The 20,505-nt window shown below is 43.0% G+C and overlaps 1 protein-coding gene across 1 annotated transcript in view; it reads right to left on the bottom strand.

Annotated features, from left to right (window-relative positions):
• Positions 1–562: 562 nt before the first annotated feature.
• Positions 563–20,505, bottom strand: part of FER1L6 (fer-1 like family member 6) — a 155,112-nt gene continuing 135,169 nt past the window's right edge. The window contains exons 38-41 of the mRNA XM_058275995.1: positions 18,550–18,791; positions 17,097–17,260; positions 3,475–3,575; positions 563–2,125 (exon numbers count right to left, since the gene is read on the bottom strand). Coding sequence (XP_058131978.1) covers positions 1,942–2,125; positions 3,475–3,575; positions 17,097–17,260; positions 18,550–18,791 — 691 coding nt within the window. The 3' untranslated portion in view covers positions 563–1,941. The remainder of the gene's footprint in view (positions 2,126–3,474; positions 3,576–17,096; positions 17,261–18,549; positions 18,792–20,505) is intronic.

Here is a 20,505-nt window from a genome sequence, read left to right as displayed (position 1 = left end):
AACAAAACCACTCTGACACAAATTTAAACTGTAAGAAAAACTCTGAGCTGTCAAATGAATAAATTTAAGTTCATCTTATCTAAGAACACGGGGACTCATGACAACTTCTTGGGAAATGGGATTTCTGCTTTTTAAAATGTTTAAACCATGACATCTTTACAGCCAGGGCTGCACAATCAGGCCTACCCCTTTATTTGTTTGTTTGTTTGTTTATTTTACATGTGGGATGGACCATAAGTGATATCCTACGTACAGAACATCAAACATAGCTGATTCCAAAATTATCTTTGGTTAGCACTTCTTCTCACACTTTCCTTATGATGCCACCTGATCTGAAAGTGTTTCAAATATTTCTGCTACAGGCTTTTCAGCAATTTAACATCCTTGACATCACAAGATAATTGATGAGCTCTATTTAACCTAGAAAGATTTTAGATTTCTTTTCTAATTTTTATTATGGCTTTAAACAATGTGCATTATTTTGTTAAGAGTTTAGGTGTCATTCTGCTATTCCCACTGCCCAGTACATAGAAGACACACAAATAATTTTTGACTCAATGAATAAACACATTATGATTATATTTATTAAACACATTTTACAGTAGAAAATAATACATGTTTATATGGGATATTTAGGAAAATAGGAAAAAGAAGGAAAAGCTATCACTTACAGATAATCACTATTAACATTTTGGCATATTCCTCCAGACACTTTTTTCTCTGCATGTAGATATTTTTTCTTTTTACATCCTGCTGTCCAAACAGTTTTCTAACATATATGTATATAACTTACAATATATTCAATGTATATGTTCCAAGTCATCAAGTATTTTTCTGCTATATCATTATTGGCTGTGTGTTATTCCAGAGTAAGAATGAACCATAGTTTACTTAACCAGTCCCACAAGGAAACATTGCTATTTTTCCTATTTATAGGATCCCCAAATTCTACCTTGGAATTAAGGCCAAACATTCCCCATATTCCTTTGTTTTCTTATTTTAGCTGAGAAAACCAGCCCCTCACTTGAAAAGATCTAGACTGTGTTACTTTGAAGATCAGAAGGTTTACTTTTAAGAAATGGCACCCCACCTGACAGGTGCATAGCATATAGTTTCTAAGACTGCCTTTGAAATTGACTTGTGCTTGAAATTCATGATGGAGTCTGTGGTGAGTGATGGTCATCCTAGGAGATGAAGAGCACCAGGGTGGGGCTTGTAAAAAGAGAATTCCTACTAGTAGTGAAGACACACACACACGCACTCATTTCATATACCTTATAACACATAAAATTCCCACTTGGAAATTGCCATAGAGCATAAATCAAAATAGACTTTTCCAGAATTCACCATTTTACTGCTGAACATCTTCTACAAGTGTGGACTTTAATGAAAAACCAGCAACATCTTGTCTCTCTAGATGGGAATTTTAACAATGAGGTATTTTAGGTGATTGCTCCAAGCCACTTTCACAGCCTGGATAAGTGAATGTGTTCTATAAACTGTAAGAATTAAACAAGGTTAAGATATGTGGGGCAGGTTAAATATCTAGACATGTGCTAAAGTGTTTTCAGTCTGCTATAACATTTTATTTTAAAAAGTGCTTCTAATAAAAGCCCAGACCCAGAATTAAACCTCTCCAAATAAAACCAAATACATTACAAAAAAATTTACTCAAGTCAATTCGAGGGGTTATTATTTCATGCTGCCCAGGGGCAAAAACATGACTTAGGGCTGACAAGTTTGAAAGCTGGTCTCAGGGGTCGGGGAGCGGGGCATGCTCCTTCCCCATCTTTTCCAGGAAGAGTGATCTGTCCTTGGATGGGAGGGACCGGCTCCCCTGAGCACCCAGCGCGGTGCCTGCCCACAGTCGGAGCTCTTGGGTGTTTGCAGGCGAGGAAGAGGAGAACTAGTGGAGAGGAAGGGCGGGTCCGCCACCTTCCTCTAGGAGCCCACGACGATCTTCCGGCTGATGGCTCCGGGCAAGGTGTAGATGAAGAGGACCAGGAAGATGATGAGGATGATGAGAAGGAAGCCGATGATGATGTACTTCTTGTAATTCTTCCAGACAAGGTAGTACAGGCACTTGAAGGGGCTCACAAACCAGGAGAAGGAGGTGTTCGGGCGGCTGAGGGGAGGCAAGAGAGCGCAGTTAGCGGAGGGACCCCAGCAAGTATTTCTGACTCCACTTTCTGGCAACCCACAGTGTCAAATGAATGTAGGAGAGGCCCGAGAATGGGAGAAGAAACTAACATGTTGGATGATAATGATTCCTGCATCATATTAAAGGTTGGTCTGGAGGAAGGCAAGAGTCTAGAAACCTAATATAATTAGAAAGGGGACTAATTACTGGAGTGGTAGAGGCTGCCCTCCCTCCATCTGTCCAACATGTCCAGCTCAAGCCCAGTCTTGTCCTAGAAGCCTCCTTGGACACCTCTGTCTGTTATTTTTCCTCTCACTCTAAATCCCCACTCCACTTACCACTTTCCTGGAACCTAACATGTTTGTCTTCTTGGCTCTGGTAACTATTTTGGGAGTCTGTATGTTATTTCCTCCCTAATAAGCTCTTGGCAGACAGAGCTATGCCTTCCATTTCTTCTACGCTCTGTAAAGTGCCTTTTTAGTGCTTGGTATACCTAGTAGGCGCTTACTAACTAGTTGTGAATGAATGGACAACTGAGCACCCATTAGGTTCCTAGCACTCAGATCAATACAGTGTAGACACAGAGGCAGGACACTCATCTCGAGTCACCTAGAGTTTGGAGAGGGGTAGGGCAAATGTAATTTGAAAAGGCAGTTTTGTAGGCATATTTCCTATCTCTATACATTTATTCACTTTTTTTGTTATATAGCCATGGATCAAATTGAATAGGGTAACCCTTTCTCCCAGTAATTCCACTTCTGGGAATTTATTTTAAAGTAATAACATAAAAAGGGAAAATATCTTCATTTTATAATAATGGGAAAAAGTTAGCACTAAATTGAACATCCAATTCTAGGGTGGGGAAACCAAGTCAAATAAGAGGTATCAAGTCTATGGAATATTCCACAGCCATTAATAATTCCAATTATGACAACTCTGTCAACAAAACAAAATTTTTCAGGAAAGAGTAAGTGAAACATTAAAGCAATTTTGTAGGTGTGATTAGAGATTGAGTAGAAAAATAATCATGTGAAATTCATATTCACATGAAAAAATGAGTAGAAAAGAATATTACATGAAATTATTCTAGAAACGCTATGTGGTAGGATTATAGACAAGCCCTTCCTCCTTCATTTGCCAAACACACTGTACTATTTTTATGTTTTTCAATGATAGAAACAAAAAGCTACGTAAATTAGACGGAACCTGCTGACTGCCTCCTGGCTTCTAGTTTCCCCCGCAGAGATGCCCTAGAGGAAAGTCCTGTGTCCTCAGCTAGCAGGCCACCAGGCACCTTTCCCATGGCCACTGCTCCCATCCACTGGTCCACTCACTTGGGCTTGGCCAGGGGCTCGGGCTCCTTTCGGGCTTTTCCAACAGGGTTTTTCTCAGCTTCTTCTGCTGTAACGAGGTGGAACTCAGCTTCAACCTTGCCCTGTACAACAAAGGGAAGTTTTAGTTTCAGGTCACAAAAACCTCTTGGGGAATGCCAGCCACCTAGAAGAAGTGTTACCATGTTGGGGAGTGCCAGCAAGTATTTTGACTACCCTGCAGCTTTATTTTGAGAAATATTGTTGCCTTTTTGGTCCCAGAGAAGTCTTTTTTAAAAATACATATATATCAAAACCCCTGAAAAGATGCAGCTGCTGAATTTTGTGAAAAGAGAGAGCTCTACACATATAGACATATTCAGTCATGTGTACTATTTTGTCTGTAATAATTTAATATCTGAAGAAATAATATTATAGAAACCTCATATAATTAGAAAGGGGACTAACTGCTTGAGTGGCAGGTTGAACCCTTTTGAATCTGCTTTCTTCCTTCTCTGTCAAGGATTCTCAAGAGGAAATTGGTGGGCATGACCTCACCTATGACAAATGGCTTTTCTGCCATCCCTTCATTCTTTTTGTTGTCCCCACTAATTGTTTTAAATTATCCTTTTATTCTAGCATTCTTGCTCCTGGATTCTCCTCTCAATAGGAAAGAGCTCTCTGATTTGAAGCTGTGTGATGTGTGTCTTCAGAGCACTAAGCCAGAGCTCTTGGCAACTGTGTAAGTCTTGGATTATCAAAGGATGAGCCAAGACCCCTGCAGAAGGTAAAAGTCATTCCATGCTGTTCTTTCGTTCCTTTGCTCACTATGTTTTGAGGGCATGCTGTGTGCCAGGCTCAGTTCTAGGCTCTGGGGATTTAACAGTGTTTAAGGAAAACAGGGCTCCCTGATCTTCTGGCACCCACATTCTTGGTGGAAGAGATCCTCTCTCCTCCTGTTTCCTTTGGTTTTGTGGCTTGAGATTCAAGGTGATAGGAGAGAGAGAAAACTGGTAGGAGAGTGGAGCATCATCAGAATGTTGAAGCAAAGAGGATTGCTGTAAAAGCTTTTCTCTGAATCACACACAGATGGAATATTACCTGGATTCTGTGCCATGGAAGAGTTCTTATTCCAGTAAACAGGTCTAGGATTCTGATGAGTCAATGGTCTTGTGTGAACTTACCCATTCAACCCGAAAAGGTCAAGGCTTCTTAAGAAGGAGGTTTGGTTGCTGGTAGCCATAATAGTGTAGTCAGGGGAGAAATTAGAAAGAGGTAGAGTATATGTGGGGTGAGTTCATGGGATAGGATGAGGAGAGGAGAAGAGAGGGAGTAGCAGGGCTGCCTGAATTACTAGTCATAAGTTCAAATATAGGTAGTCTCATCATTCTTTGGACTGGAACCCAGGCCCAACTTAGAAGAGCATGAAATGTCCTATGATTCAGAAATGTTCCTAAAAAACATCTATTTATATAGTCTTTCATGCCCCTTGAGAAATCTTGGTCCCATAGGCAATGACTTGAACATATATGCACTCAAGAATATTTGAAAGCTGTGAGAAAGAAGGAATATAAAACTTCTGTCTATTCTGGTTGCTCCTCTATCCATCTATCAATAGTGGAGTAATAAGGGAAGCAGACTTGGCGCAGTGGTTAGGTCCGTCTACCACATGGGGGGCCCGCGGTTCAAACCCCAGGCCTCCTTGACCCGTGTGAAGCTGGCCCATGCACAGTGCTGATGCACACAAGGAGTGCCCTGCCATGCAGGGGTGTCCCCCGCGTAGGGGAGCCCCACGCACAAGGAGTGCGCCCCGTAAGGAGAGCTGCCCAGTGCGAAAGAAAGTGCAGCCTGCCCAGGAATGGCACCGCACACACACAGAGCTGACACAAGATGATGCAACCAAAAGAAACACAGATTCCCATGCCGTTGACAACAGAAGTGGACAAAGAAGAACATGCAGCAAATAGACCCAGAGAACAGACAACTGGGGTTGGGGGGGGAGGAGGGGAGAGAAATAAATAAATCTTTTGAAAAAAAATAGTAGAGTAATAATAATAAAACTGTGACTGAAATTGTAATGCTTTACTGAATGCCCACTTTGTCCCAAGTTTGTTTGTTTCTATCACATCTACCATCTATCTATCTATCTATCTATCTATCTATCTATCTATCTATCTATCTATCTATCTATCATCTATCTATATCTTTCACAGCACAAAGCAAAGAAAATCTCCATTTTATAGATAGAGAGATGAAGCCATAGATGTCAAATAACCTTCTCAGGTATACATAGGTAGTAAGCCAAACCTACTGGGTCCATATGATGTCAAAGCTCATGCTCTTTCCGGTATAGCAGACTGCCTGTCCACTTATTTATCCACATATCAGATGATTGGACTAGAGCTTTACAAGGCACTTCCCAACTCTAACATGAGATGATTCTGTAATCATCTTTATAATCACATCTTAAGGCACTTGTCTTGTTGGTCCTCAGTTTTCTCATCTGCCAAATGGCCAGCTGCTCTCTAAGGCTACTTCTGGTTCAACTTCTAGGAGTAACGGAAGGCATAGCTAAAATCCAGGAAGCCCCCACATGACTTGGTGGCTGGAAGAAACCCAAGCAGCCAGCCCAAAATTCACAGTCAAGGGGTTTATTTCCAGTCATCTATCTGAGGTGACTTCAGCTCCACTGAGCAATATATTTATACATCAGGAGTTTTATCTAATTCCTTTTCACTTCAAAGAGAGGCCCATTTTCTCACTGGTCAGTTTAAGAGAAGTTAACCAATTACTAGGCTCCAGAATTCTTGGCAAGGAGGATAAAAATTAATGGAAAACAAGTTAGGACCAGACTAAAATGATCACTGCTGCCTCCTTATCTCCACTGCTTAACAATAAGCTCGACCACAGGGCTTTATGATTTGGATGGCGCTTCATACATGCATTATTCCATTTAAACTTTTTGATGACCCTGCAAAGTAGAGGCTATTTTCATTCCCATTTGCAGTCAAGGAAACAAGGCTCCATGATGTACGTTAACTTGTGTTATAAACCAGGATTTGCACCCAGGCTCTCTGATGCCAAATCCCATTCCTCTGCTACTTTATGTGTCTAAGGGGACCTTTTTGCAGAAGAAGTAGGCTTTTTATTTAACAGTGAATAAATATACCTTTGATGAAATGTTCTAGAGGAACTCCATAGTTGTTGCCATTAGCATGTGCTTTTAACCTCCACCTAAGTTTTGGCCTAGGGTAGCTCAAGGAAGATTATAGTGTTGCATAGGATAGAAGAGCACAGCACAGCATAGAAGAGTACAGCATAATATAGCATAGCACAGCATAGCGTAGCACAGCATAGAATAGTGTAGCATAGCACAGTATAGCAAAACACAACAGTGTATAGCACAGCACAGTAAAACATAGCACAGCATAGGATAGCATAGGATATAGCACAGCACAGCACAGAAAAAAACAGTATAGCACAGCACAACATAGCATGGTAAAACAGCATAGCATAGCACAGCATATCATAGCACAACATAGCATAGCACAGCATAGAATAGAACAGCATAAAATAGTACAGCATAGCATAGCATAGCATTGTACAACATAGCATAGCATAGAATAGTACAGCATAACATATAGCATAGCACAATATAGTACAGCACAGCAAAGAATAGTATAGCACAGCACAGCACAGCATAGCATAGTACAACACAACATAGCATAGCACAGCACAGAATAGTATAGCACAGCAAGCATAGACCAGTACAGCATAGCATAGCACAACCCAGCACAGCACAGTAAAGAAGAGTATAGCACAGAATAGCACAGCACAGCATAACATAGTACAGCACAACACAGCATAGCACAGGACAGCAAAATATAGCACAGCACAGTGTAGCAAAGCACAGCATAGAATAGTATAGCATAGAACAGCATAGAATAGAACAGCACAGCATAGCACAGCACAGCACAGCATAGCACAACATAGCATAGCATTGCATAATATAGCACCGCATGTCAAAGAATTATATAGCACAGCACAGCACAGCACAGCATAGTGCCATACACCACAGCATAGCATAATATAGCATAGCAGAGCACAGCACAGCATGGTGTGATACAGCAAAAGAGTTTGCCATATTAAACTCTTTTGAGTAGGATTTAGTGCAGACAGATCTACCATTGCTGGCTGTGTGACCTTGGGTAAGTTACTTGTCCTTTTTAAGTCTCACTGTCCTGGGGGACAGTGAACCCCATAAGGTTGCTTTGCGGAGTAAATGAAATAGCACAATACATGGTGCTGAGCCCAGGGCCTGGTAGGTAGAAGTCATCAAAAAACGAAAAGTTTTTATCCTTCAACACTATTTCATGGCCAGAACAAATAGCTTAATAGGAAACATCCCCTGCCATGGACTCAGTTTTCCACCGGAGGAAAAAAGTGCAAAGAAAAGGGCTACAAAGAATATTACATGAATTCTGCCTAGGCATAGGCGGTGTCAGTTGTTATCATGATGACTCTTGTCCCTGCGTCACTGTCACCACCTGCCCGAGGGGTGGCCAAGGTTTGCTGGGAGTCAGGAGAGCTGCAGAAGGAATGGTGGGGACTGCGTCCTCTGAGGACTGCGGCTCCTAAGCCCGAATCTCTCCACCCGGGGGCGTCCAGGGCTCCTTTCATCATCAGTTTTCAGCCTAACACAGTGGAGGTTTTAGGCTAATAGTAGCCTCCAAACATAATTTTACATCAGAGCTAGAAAAAATAATCAAGATTTTCAGAGTCTATCAACCAAATGCCATCTAGGGATGGAAGGAAATGACAGGGCAGGGCACAAACAATTCCAGATTTGTTGTACTGCATATGTTATTTATGGGTTTCAAACTTTACATGTAGGTGCCTGGTGAAGCTATGAAGTGATTGTGTGCACAGCAGACACGCTTTCGTCGGCAATAATTATCGCTTATTAAAACACAACCCTCACTGTATGCAATGAGGCATTCTTATACATGAGTCATGGGAATGCACATGGCAAAATACTTTAGGAAAAGGATTATGTGTAAAATCTCATGTAGTCATACTCTGGACCTCGGAATTCCACTTCTGTGTAGCTGAATTGAGGAAATAGCCCAGAAGTCGGGAAAAAACCCCAACAACCATAGTTATTCTTTTGGATGCTCAGCTTGTCCTATTTGTCATAATGAGATGTCCCAGACTTATGTTGTATTTTCTCTGACTTAGACCTGGAATAAGACATGTCTATAAAGACTTCTGTTTTGTTTTGTTTTCAGGTACCGGAACTGGAGATTGAACCCAGGACCTCATATGTGAGAAGCCAGAGCTCAACCATTGAGCCACATCAACTCCCCTGAGATGGCTTTCACATTTGTTTCTTTGTTTTGTTTTGTTTTTAGGAGGCATCTGGAACTGAACCTGGACCTCCCATGTGGGAAGCAGGTGCTCAACTGCTTGAGCCACATCTGCTCCCCAATTATGGTTATTTTTTCCAGTGGGAAATAGTATTAAGAAATCAGGAACTGGGTGCTAGTTGTATTCTTTGCTACTGGGGTGATCTTACTTCTAGGTCCTTTCAATGGAAAGAGCTAGAAACTGTATTTTTAAAAATCCATGGGTCGATAGTGATACCAAAAAAAAAAAAAGGAAAAATCTTATTTGTCACCACAGGAAGTGACTCTTTAACCAGTCTTTGATTTGAAAACTTGGCAATCAAGGGAAAAAAGTAAGCATTTACCTTGTTTTCTTTTTTGGGTGGGGGTGACTGAAATTTATTTTTACTTGATGAGGTAATGCTTTTCTTAACCAATGAGTACCAACCAAATAAATGGAAGAAAGAGTGATGGAAATGGCAGATGATAGATATAGATTAGACAGATAGATAGAAGGAAGGGAGGGAGGCAGGATGGAGTGAAGGAAGGAAAGAAAGAAGGAAAAAAGGAAGAAGGATGGAAAGATTAGAAAAATCATTTTGCAATCCCAATGTGATAATTAAATTAACCAAGATCACCTGTGCTGTCTAAAACCACTAGGTGAAAGGTGCAGGCAGAACAGGAGTTTCTCATAGTGCCAAAGTGTCGCCCCACAGGTTTCTTGCTAATTGTGAAGAGGAAAATATACCTTCATTGTAAAGAGGTCTCGTGATCACTGACGTAATCCAGCATCACTAAAAGTGCTTCCTGACATGATTCATTATGCAATAAACAGTACCAGAGAGGAAGTATTCTTGCCAAAAATGTTTAACCCGAACCTGATAAAGCTATTGTGCCTAATTTCCAGCTTACTGCATATCCAGAGGATGGAGGAATAAGGCAAGAAACGTTGTTAGAAAACCACCAGGCAAGTCGAGCCTAATCTCATCAAATAGTTAGTGTCCTGGGAAAGAAATGGTGGGGGACTGTTCTAAAATAAAACAGACCAAAGAGACATTAATAACCAAAACCACATGTGAACCTTGACTGGACCCTGTTTTGAAAAAAGAAACTGCCGTAAAAGATATTTTGGGAACAGTAGCATCTCCTTTTTATAAGTAGAGAAATGACTAGGATGTAAGTGTCAGAATATGTTAGGATTGGGCACTCATTGTTAGCTTTCTTATGAGTGATAATGGCATTGCAGTTTTAAAGAAGAATGTTCATATTCTTAGGAGCTACATGCTGAAGTATTTAGAGGTGAAGTGCCAGGATGTCTACAACTTACTCTTTTTTTTTTATTAAATTTTTTTTTAAGATTTATTTATTTCTCTCCCTTTCCCCCCAATCCAGTTGTCTGCTCTCTGTGTCCATTCGCTGCGTGTTCTTCTGTGACTACTTCTATCCTTATCAGCGGCACTGGGAATCTGTGTTTCTTTTCGTTGCGTCATCTTGTTGTGTCAGCTCTCCGTGTGTGCGGTGCTATTCCTGGGCAGGCTGCACTTTCTTTTGTGCTGGGCAGCTCTCCTTATGGGGCGCACTCCTTGTGCGTGGGGCTCCCCTACGCGGGGGACACCCCTGCGTGGCGTGGCTCTCCTTGCGCGCATCAGCACTGCACATGGGCCAGCTGCACACGGGTCAGGGAGGCCCGGGGTTTGAACCGCGGACCTCCCATGTGGTAGGCGGATGCCCTATCCATTACTCTTAAATGGTTCAGTCAAAAAAATAACACCATATATATACAGATAGCTGCTAATTCATCCTTTCTACAATTTTTCTGCTTTCAAATTTCCTGTAGAGGAATATTTTGTTCCCTATCTTTAAAATTATCTTCACACAAAAATCTCTCCACTCTCTGCTCCTAGAGAATCTGAATTTGCCACATACTGTTTATTTATTTTTTAAAAGATTAATTTTATTTATTTATTTCTCCCTACCCCCTTGCTGTTTTTCACTTGCTGTGTCTGCTCATCTTCCTTGTTTCTTTAGGAGGCACTGGGAGCTGAACCTGGGACCTCTGAGGTGGGAGGGAGGTACCTAATCGCTTGAGGCACCTCTGCTCCCTGCTTTGTTGTTTCTCTCATTGTGTTTTTTCTTCCTCCATGTGTCTCACTGCACCATCTTGTTGCATCAGCTCGCTACGCCTGCCTGTTGCATCAGCTCATTGTCTTCTTTAGGAGGTACCGGGAACCTCTGCTCCCTGCTTTGTTGTGTCTCTCATTATGATTTTTCTTCTTGCATTTCTTGTTGTGTCAGCTTGCCATGCCTACTTGTCACACCAGCTCATTGTCTTCTTTAGGAGGCACCAAGATCCGAACCAGTGACCTCCCATGTGGTAGGCAGGAACCTAGTTGCCTGAGCTACATCTGCTTCCCACCACACACCGTTTAGATGATCTATCTGCCAGCTCCTCAACGAAGCTGTGAATTTCTGGATGCCAGGATTTCATCTTATTCACCGTTGAGCCATTAGCATCTAGCTATAAGAACACTGCTGTAGTAGACGCAGGTGAGTTTTTACATAACTTCCCTTTTAGTTTCAGTTGTTGAGTCCCTGATTTATGTGGGATAACCAACTGTCAATTTAAGGGATTAACCCCAAAGAAACTTCCCGATTTCCACTTCGTAAGAGTGACTTTCCTGAAGAGTTGTTTTAGGAGTAGGATTCCCTGGGATAAGGCATGTAACAGGCATGGGACAATGTGTTTCACAAAGCACACGGTCGATGCGTATTTCCTTTCCTTCCTCCAAGAGCACATGTCCCTTGGCAAATCCACTGGAGCCGTTTCTCACGGCTAGGAGGACAGCCTCATTCCACACTAGAAGCTGTGTGATCATCCAAATATCTAAATTGTCCTGCTTGAGAGTACAGATAAACAGCTTTAAAAATAGACCTGGCCAGTAGCAAAGCCGGTAAACAAACCTCTTCTGGCCTGCTGGGGACTGGAACAAGAGGCCAGTGATGTTCCCACGTTGATTTCAAAGGACTGGAGGAAAGGCACCTTGGAGGCCGCCAGCCCCACCCACCCATCTCACAGACACAGAAACTGAGGACTGGAGACTCGAAGCAGCCCAGGGGGTGGCAGAGCCTCGGCAGAGGTTTTCCATCACACCTTACGACTGCCTACCACACTGGGGAGAAAGTAATTGGTGGTTCAGCCTCCTCCGCGTGGCTACTGGTTACTTCAGGAGGAAAGAGGAGGAGGACAGCTGGCTCCCTCTCGGGCAGCAGGCGGGCCCAGGGCCAGGCTTCACCCCGAGGCCAGCCGGGCCCTCGGCTTGGGCTGCGGACGTGGACAAGGGTGCATTCTTATTTTCCTTTAGGATGTCACCTCAGACTTCACCTCCACGGGGAAGCTTTCTGATGCCCCAGGACCAGGTTGGAGGCCCCTTCCATTTCCATGACTCTCTGCCAGAAGAGGTGTTGAGTTTGAATCCACCCTCCCCTGACTAGCTGTGTGACTTGGGCAAGTTCCTTAGCCCCCTTTGCCTACGCTTCCTCATCTAGTCCATGGGGACTGATAACACACACCTATCTCATAGGGTTTTAGCAGACAAATGAGTGTTTAGAAGGTGCTCGGCACCAAGTCAGTATACTAGCAATGCTTGTTATTGCCACGGTCAGAGCACCTGTCGCGCTGCAAAGAGGTCATTGTTTCTTTGGTCTGTCTTCTCAGTAGACAGCAAGCTCCTGGAGGGCAGGGGCTGCGTCCTCGTCATCGCTGTATTGGGGACACGTATCCCAAAGCCCACCTCTAGGGGGCGCGCTATAATTGTTGAAAAAATGAGCAGCTGAATGGGCAACTTGATAACCTATACTCCAAGGAGGAATGGAGATGAAGAGCATTTAATTAAAAGCTCCTCTACTTCCTAAAGAAAGGGTCTTTAAACCAATTTCCTGTGGAAGCCAATTATCCTGGCCCAGCCTTCAAGAGACTCATTTGTGAAGTGACTGAAAGATTAAAGTTCTAGCCTTTCCCCTCCCCTTTTCTTGTATTTACCAAAAGTTTAATACTTAAGGATTCGATGCTGTTTATTAACTAAGATATTTCGTTCTGAAGCATTTCTCTCATCTTGGGGAAGCAGAAGGTGGGAATGAGCAATGGCTCCAGCAGAAGCAGCAGAAACTTGACACTTATAAAACACTTCCCATATTCCAGGTGCCCAGATGCTTTCTCATTTAAGCATCACAAGAGCACAGTGAACTGCATACTGCTATTTTCTCTATTTTACAGATAAGGAAGCTGAAGCTCGGGGAGGTGAAGGCTGCCTCCCAAGGGCACAGAGCTGGGAAGGAAGGAAGCCAGACTTGGAACCTAAGTTACTGTTAAACTGGGGCCCCTCCAGGCTGCCTTCCACCCCCTTCCCTCATTCAAAATACGTGTGTCCTCATGAGGAAGCTCCTTTCTTCTCACAGGACTATAAGAGGCCATCTGGCCTGGGGGGCTCCTGGGACCCAAGGTAGAGGGGACTCTAATGGACTCTCCGAAACCCAAGGGCAGAGAAACTGCATTGGGTCAATCAAACTGGAAAGTAAGTTTCCCACATCAATGTCTCCCTTAAGACCCGGCCATTTCAAAACGGTGAGTGCATTTAAATCACTATAATAAGCTGACACAGCCAGACTCTGGTGATCAGAGCCCAGTGAGGTCAGCATGAGAGAGGGAGAATGCTTCTGGAGATGACCACCGATCTGGAACTAGTGAGGGGCTCAGATTATAAGCACAGATACTTTTGTGGTCTTCATCCAGTCTAGGAAAACACACTGTCACAGCCAAAATGGGCCTTCCTTCACCATTCTGCAAACAACCGATATGTGTCCTTTGGTCCTCCTGCCATCAAAAGCCCACCTGTCCTTTTTCTTTAGGACCTTTCTAATGTAACACTTGGATGCTCTTCTTAACCAATGCCTACTAATGCATTCATTCATTCAAAGCATATTTGCTGAGCACTTACTATGTGCTCGGTATACTAAATAAAGGTGGAATAATTAAGCTTTTTGGTGTTTGAGTCGATTTCTTAATTTTTCATGAATTTCTTGATTCATTCACTAAAAGTTTATTGAGTATCTACGATGTGACAGGCATCAGGTTAGACCCTGAAAATTGAGAAGGGGAATAACAGAAAGAGAAAACACACTTTTTGGCCTCAGGTTGCTCACAGAAGAGCCACGAAGTCCATGCACGACTGCCCATCCATGACAAGAGCTGGGGAAGCCTGAAGGACGGCAGGTCCAGTGAAGGCTGAGGGTGTGGGAAGACTTCCCAGATGGGTGACTGCTGAAAAGAGTCTCAGAGAGCAGGAGAAGTGGGAGTTTTCCCAGTGGGGAAGGAGGGAAGGGCAGAGGGACCAGCCAATAGATGAGCTGGAGCCAGGGAAGGGGAGCAAGTGGCTGGAGAACAACAGAAGTTCAGGGAGTCGGCTCAGCTTGGCCTGGAAGGAGGAGTAAGGGGTGGATCTGTGGACACCGTCAGAGTTTACACAAGCTGCCTCCACTAACTTGCTTCCCATTCACTCTACAGTCCACGCCAATGTGTCCCTGTCCTCATCTTCCACAAGCACTGCTTTTTAAAAACTTGAGATTCAATTCATGTACATAAAATTCACCCTTTTAAAGTGTACAATTCAGTGGATTTTAATACATTCACAGAGCTGTGCAGCCATCACCACTACCAAATCCCAGAACATTTCCATCACTCCAAGAAGGAAACCCTATACCCAGTAAGCAGGTACTTCCCATCCTCCCCCCACCCTGCCCCCGTGCCTGGGAACTACCAGATTCTGTCTTTATGGAGTTGCCTGCTGTGAACATTTCATGTAAATGGAATCGTGCAATTTGTGATCTTTTGTGTCTGGTTTCTTTCACTCAACATAGCGTTTCCGAGGCTCATCTCTTTTGTAGCATGTGTCAGTACTTCACTTTTATTGCCAAATGAGATTTTATCCTATGGCTCTGCCACATTTTGTTGACAGACACATCAGCTGATGGATACTGGGCTGTGTCTGCTTTTTGGCTCTTGTGACCAGTGCTGCTATGAACACTGTGTAGTCTTTCTCCACTCATGACCCTCTCCCATCTACTCTCCACAGATCCCCTCACCTCCCTGCTGGCTCCTCAAGTCTCTGAGAATGAACCCCAAACCCTTCAACCTGGTCTCCCAGCCTCTTGTCTCCTCTCCACTTCACAGGCACCATCCTCACTCACTGTGCTCCTGGCAGAGGTTTTGTTCCTCTAAAGAACCAAACCCATTCCCAACCCGGGGCCGGTGCCCAGGGTATTTGTTAGGAGGGAAATGCTGTTCCCCCATCTATTTCCACGTGGCTCGCTACTTTTCATTCTCCAGGTCTCAACTTAAAGTCTCATAGCCACAGAAGTCTCTGCATAAGAAGTGCTTCAACACTTCGGTTCCTTCCCAACCCTCATTGTAAATATTTGTTTTCTGGTATGTGTTGCATGGCTAAGGGTGCCTTTGTGTGTGCATCTGTCTGTCCAAAAATTAGACTGTAAGCTCCAAGAAGGCAGAGACCATCTCCATATTACTCATATTTTCTTCTCAGGGCCTGTCATTTAATAGGTGCTCAATAAATGCTTGAATGAAATGAAGAAATAAATGACATGGAAAATAAAAAGTCAATGAGGATCAAATGAAATAACAAAAGGGGTCTGAATGTATTTGGTCAACTAAAAAGGGCTATAAAAATGTGATATATGACTGCCATTTACATACTCATGCACACATAATTACACACTGCCTATTATTTTACAGAAACAGGACTTACGTCAAAAGATGAGCATTACAATTTCTGAACTTGGCAATTCCCATTTCCCAACTCCACACTGGACTTTCTGGCAGTTCTGACCTGTGGGCAGTGAGCCTTCCACATGGGGCTGTTTCAGGCCTCCTTGCTTTGCTCATCAAGGTTCCTCCACATGGGGTAAACACCTACCTTCATCTTCGTCTAAAAAATGCCTTTCCATCTTTCCATCTCCTATTGTTCTTTAAAACTCATTCTCTGCCCTGCTTGATCCCACAACTCCTGCAGAGAGAACTGGGTCCTCTCCCCACTCTGTCCCTTCCCTGCCTCATTTGCATTTCCATTATTTCATTCTTAGCTGGACGACCTACACCTGTGCACCTCTCACTGACTGGGAACTAGTTGAGGGTGGAGGTCAGGCCTTATTCATTTCTGAATTTATTTCTTCATCCGAGAACTATTTATTGAGCATCTATTAGGTATTTAGCACTGAAGTCTAGAACGTAGCACGGAGGCTGGCATGTAGTAACTCCTCTATAGGTACTTGGGAGGACTGGGAAGAATGAACTGGCCTGGAGCCTCAGTCTCTTTCTCTACTTCCACCAACCAGAGGGAATTAAATTGAGAAAGGAGAGGAAGGGAAAAACTCCCAGATAAAATAGGAGAGCTAGGCACCATGGAGTCAGGCCAGCAGCTGTCATCTACCCAGTCAGGCACTAAGGGAACGCCTGCCATGTACCACTGGACCCCTACAGCATGGAGAGGGATAAGTGGGTCTCCATCCAGACCTGCTCCCCGAATGGTCTGGATGGGCTGTGCTGGCACAAGGCACTAGAGGCAGAAAGGAGGCTGTGCTTGCCCAAGGCAGGCCAGCCACAAAAGCCCATCTTTGCAGTCTCAGTCCCTTCTCTTGACCTCCCCTTAGGGAAGAGTGCTGACGGGGCTGGAAGAATGGGCAGAAGAAACTTTCCTCCCCATAGAGGGAAAAGGCAGAAAACCTACAGCACAGGCCACACAATACGGACCAAGTTGGCAGCTCGGGGAGAGTGATAAATGGCTCTTCCTGCTATCATACTCTCCGGGAAGTTTTCAAAAGATCGATTACTTTTTAAATTGAGTCTCACAGTTAAAGAAGAAGGGAAAAGGTAGTTAAATTGAAATTATATATTAGTCAGGACCTCACACATAATTCCAAGAAATTATAGAGAAAAACTAATACCAGAGACATGAGTTCAGGTTAAGAGGACAGAAAGCCATCTCAACATAGATAGCTATTAAGTAGAGTATGCTGAAATATAGAATGCTTAGTGTGTTTATAAAGTTTTAACCATTCTTGCTTCCCAGGAGAACCTTTGTTTCAAGTCATTTGACTGGAAGTTCATAAAATAACTCATTTAAAGAGAACGATGCTCCCCCTCCCTGAGTGCAACCCTCCCACACCCCCCATCTCCTACAGCCTGCCACTTACTGTGAGTTCTTTGCTTTTAGCAAAAGGCCACCAGCCCCGCACACGCTTTTGCTGGAATATGGAGATCTTGTTTTCCTCACTTGCATTTTCAAACTTGGTAAGCTCACAGGCTTTGGCAGACTTGGCTGCGTGAGGGAAACTATTGAGGTTCATTTCCAGGGAGCCTATGAAGAGATGTCCAAAGCTCTTATACATAGTTATGGAAAGACTTTTAAAATCAATCACCTTCCTCCTTCATTCATCCATTCATCCATTCATTCATTCATCCATTTGCTCACTCATCATTAAATTAGCACCATTATAGTATGGTGTTAGGTATTAGGGGTACAAATATTATTGAGATATCGGTGCCCTCAAAGACTTAATCATGTGGTAGCAGGTAGAAGACAAGGGCAGAGATACCAGACCTAACTTAGTGCCTCAGTTCGGTGTAACCACTGGCTGTGCACTCTCTGCTCCCTGAAAGCAGTCTGCACTATGTGGTTCTCCTGAGAACTTTCCTCTGGCTTAGCACTATCACCATTTGAGATTCCGCCCCCCCCCCCAACTTCAAGTCTAACAAACTCCTCCAGCTCAGAGAACAAGTTTTACTGTCTTTGTTCCTACTCTTCAGAACAGAGAGGGAAACTTGGTGGGCTCTCAAAACTGTTTTTTGAATGTGGAATGCAAGGCAGAGAAAGATATCTGTTATGAAAGAGTTATAGATCTCCGTCTTTAATAACATTTTTCTTACTACAAAAGTACTGTTTGTTAATTGTAGAAGCTTTAGGCCATATCCTTAAGCAACATATAAAATAATGGAAGAAGTTTCCAAAATCCCACTCCCACAAAGTTGACCACTGCTTAGACTTATTAGAGGTTGTCTCTGGCTAGCCTGTTCTTATATATTTTAACATATAACATACAGAAAGGGGATTTTTTCCACACTGTTTTTTTTTTCACTTAATGTATCCTGCACAATATTCCAAGTTATCAAATATTCTAAGATTTTAATGACCACCAGGTTATTACTCAACTGAATGCTTATTCTGTATGAGACATTGTGCTCTTTAATTATTTAATTACATTATCACACTTAATAGTTCCCAACATCTTCTTAGGTAGGTAAAATTATTATTCCCATTTTACTACTGAAGGAAACTGAGGCACAAAGTGTACAAGTAATTAGCTCAAAGTTTAACAGCTTTTTTAGTGTTAGAGCAAAGAGCACTTTAAATCTGTTTATGTAGTGCTCTACCACATGAATGCATAATAACTTATTTAGACAATCCCGTAATGCCATTTGGTCTGTTTCCCCCTCTCCCCCCGCCCCCCCCCCTTTTTTTTTTTTTGGCTACATAAATAGCACTGAAAATACTATCCTTATATCAGACCAAACTCTCTGAGACCTGGGACCAACACATTAACATTAACATGGGGTTTCTTTGAGTGTTTGATGACACCAATGGCTTACCCAGGAAGTCATCTGAGGACAGCCTTTCAAAGTCCCAAACCTGGAGCACCAACACAACTGGAGTCTTACACTCCATCTTTTCCAAGGAAAAGATGTTCTCCCTCTTGGTAATGACCATTTGCTTCTCAGCTGGGAGATACTGAAATGGAAACAGGAAGCGCCAGTTGAAGTTTCCTTCTCCAGTCAAGGAGTTGTAATGCACATCTGTCTCCTGCTTGTCATCTTCCAAACCCTTTATCCACCTGAATAAAGGTAAGAAAAAATTAAACACTCAGAGTACATTATTCAGGCATCGGTATTATCAAGATTGAATTAAATAGTTTCTTATGATCACAGCTCACAAATTAAAGATTATTATACAGTCGGATTCCAACGGAAATTTCCATTGAATTTGAAAGAGGAAACTAGAGGATCAAAGAATCTAAAACAGAAACAAGACTCTCATTCCAAGCCAGGTTGGGGAAGTGTCTCCAGTTGTTCTTGGGTAGACTAGAAGCCCCATGCAATAAAATGGGAAAATTCAGGAAACGTGAAGGAATTTTGTTTCCAAGGGCCTCTGATAACACAATTCCACTCTATTTTTTTTCAGGGTTCAGTGAAAGTATAATCTGTTTCCTTTCATCCTGGGAGCTGTTTTTGTAAAGGGTGCCACCTCTGGACCTGAATGTCAGAGCAAGATGCCCCCTACATTGATACTGAGTGGAGGTTCCTAAGTTTGGGCTGGTTTAGACCCTGTGCTAGTCAGGACCTGTATACTGACCCCATTGTACTTCCCCCTAGAGGGACTGGACCTCTGATTCTGGGCCCCAAAAGCCCAACAACCCTGGAGCAGTACAGTATGGAGGTTAGGAGTGCTAACTCTATAGTCAGTAGAAGACCTGGGTTCCAATCCTGGCTCCATTGTTTACTAACTGTGCAACTGTAGGTAAGTTCTCTGGCCTCTCTGTGCCTTTGTTTCATCTAAAAAATGGAGAAATTGTAGTATTGAGGTCAGAGGGTTGTTCTATGAGATAATATCTGTAAAGTTCTTTGGGTATTGCTAAATTATCTATACCATTGTCTCAGTATCATTTGGTCTTCCTTCTCCATCCTCAGCAGAAAGTAGCTACAATAGTATATTTTCTCTCTAGTACTTTATTCATTGTGAATTAATTATTGAGAAAGTAAATACTTTTTATCCAAACCAACTGATAATTCCAAACAACTTGCTTCCTGAAAGCAATATCCCTACTCCCAGGGGGAAGGAGATAACCCTACTCTTCATAGTTCCCTCTCAGAGTAGGGATCCAATTATTTAGCTAAAGATGACACTCACTCAAACAATACGTATACGTGGTATCTGTTATGAGGCAAGGAGCAAGCTAGACGCTATGGGGAGTAATGGGGAGCAAACAGACATGATCCCTGCCCTCCAAGAGCTTAAAATCATGGGGAGATAGGGGTGTGGGTAAGGTGGCAGAGGTAACCAGAAGGAGATGTACAAGGACCCTACGGCAGAAGGGGTGATAAAGCATTCCAAGAATGGAAAAGGCCAGTGTGACCAGAGAGCAGAGAACAAGGGGGAAATATGGTATGAGATGATAGAGAGACAAGAGGTTAGCCATAAAGGATATTTTAGGTCATGCTAGGGGTTTAAGTATTTGTCCAGAGAAAACAGGGTAGCTTTGAAAGGTTTTAAGTATGGGACTGACATGATTAGGTTGTATTTTGAAAAGATAACCTAGTTGTTAGAGGGCAAGAGTAAATGTGGAGAGCCCAATTCAAATGGCATTGTAGTGGTCCCAGCAAACAATGATGGTGGATAAGGCTGTGGTGGGGATGCTGGTCAGGAAGATGTTGATAGCTATTTGGGAGGTAAAAAGGATAAGATCTGGTAGTATATTAGTTAATGAGGAAGAAGTTTCTGTAGATTTAGGGCTCCTGACTCTGGATGGATGGCAGTGCCAGTCATGGAGA

Source organism: Dasypus novemcinctus, chromosome 14 (genome assembly GCF_030445035.2).
Source record: "Dasypus novemcinctus isolate mDasNov1 chromosome 14, mDasNov1.1.hap2, whole genome shotgun sequence".
Classification (NCBI taxonomy): Eukaryota; Metazoa; Chordata; class Mammalia; order Cingulata; family Dasypodidae; genus Dasypus; species Dasypus novemcinctus.
This window is presented reverse-complemented; position numbering and strand designations above follow the sequence as displayed.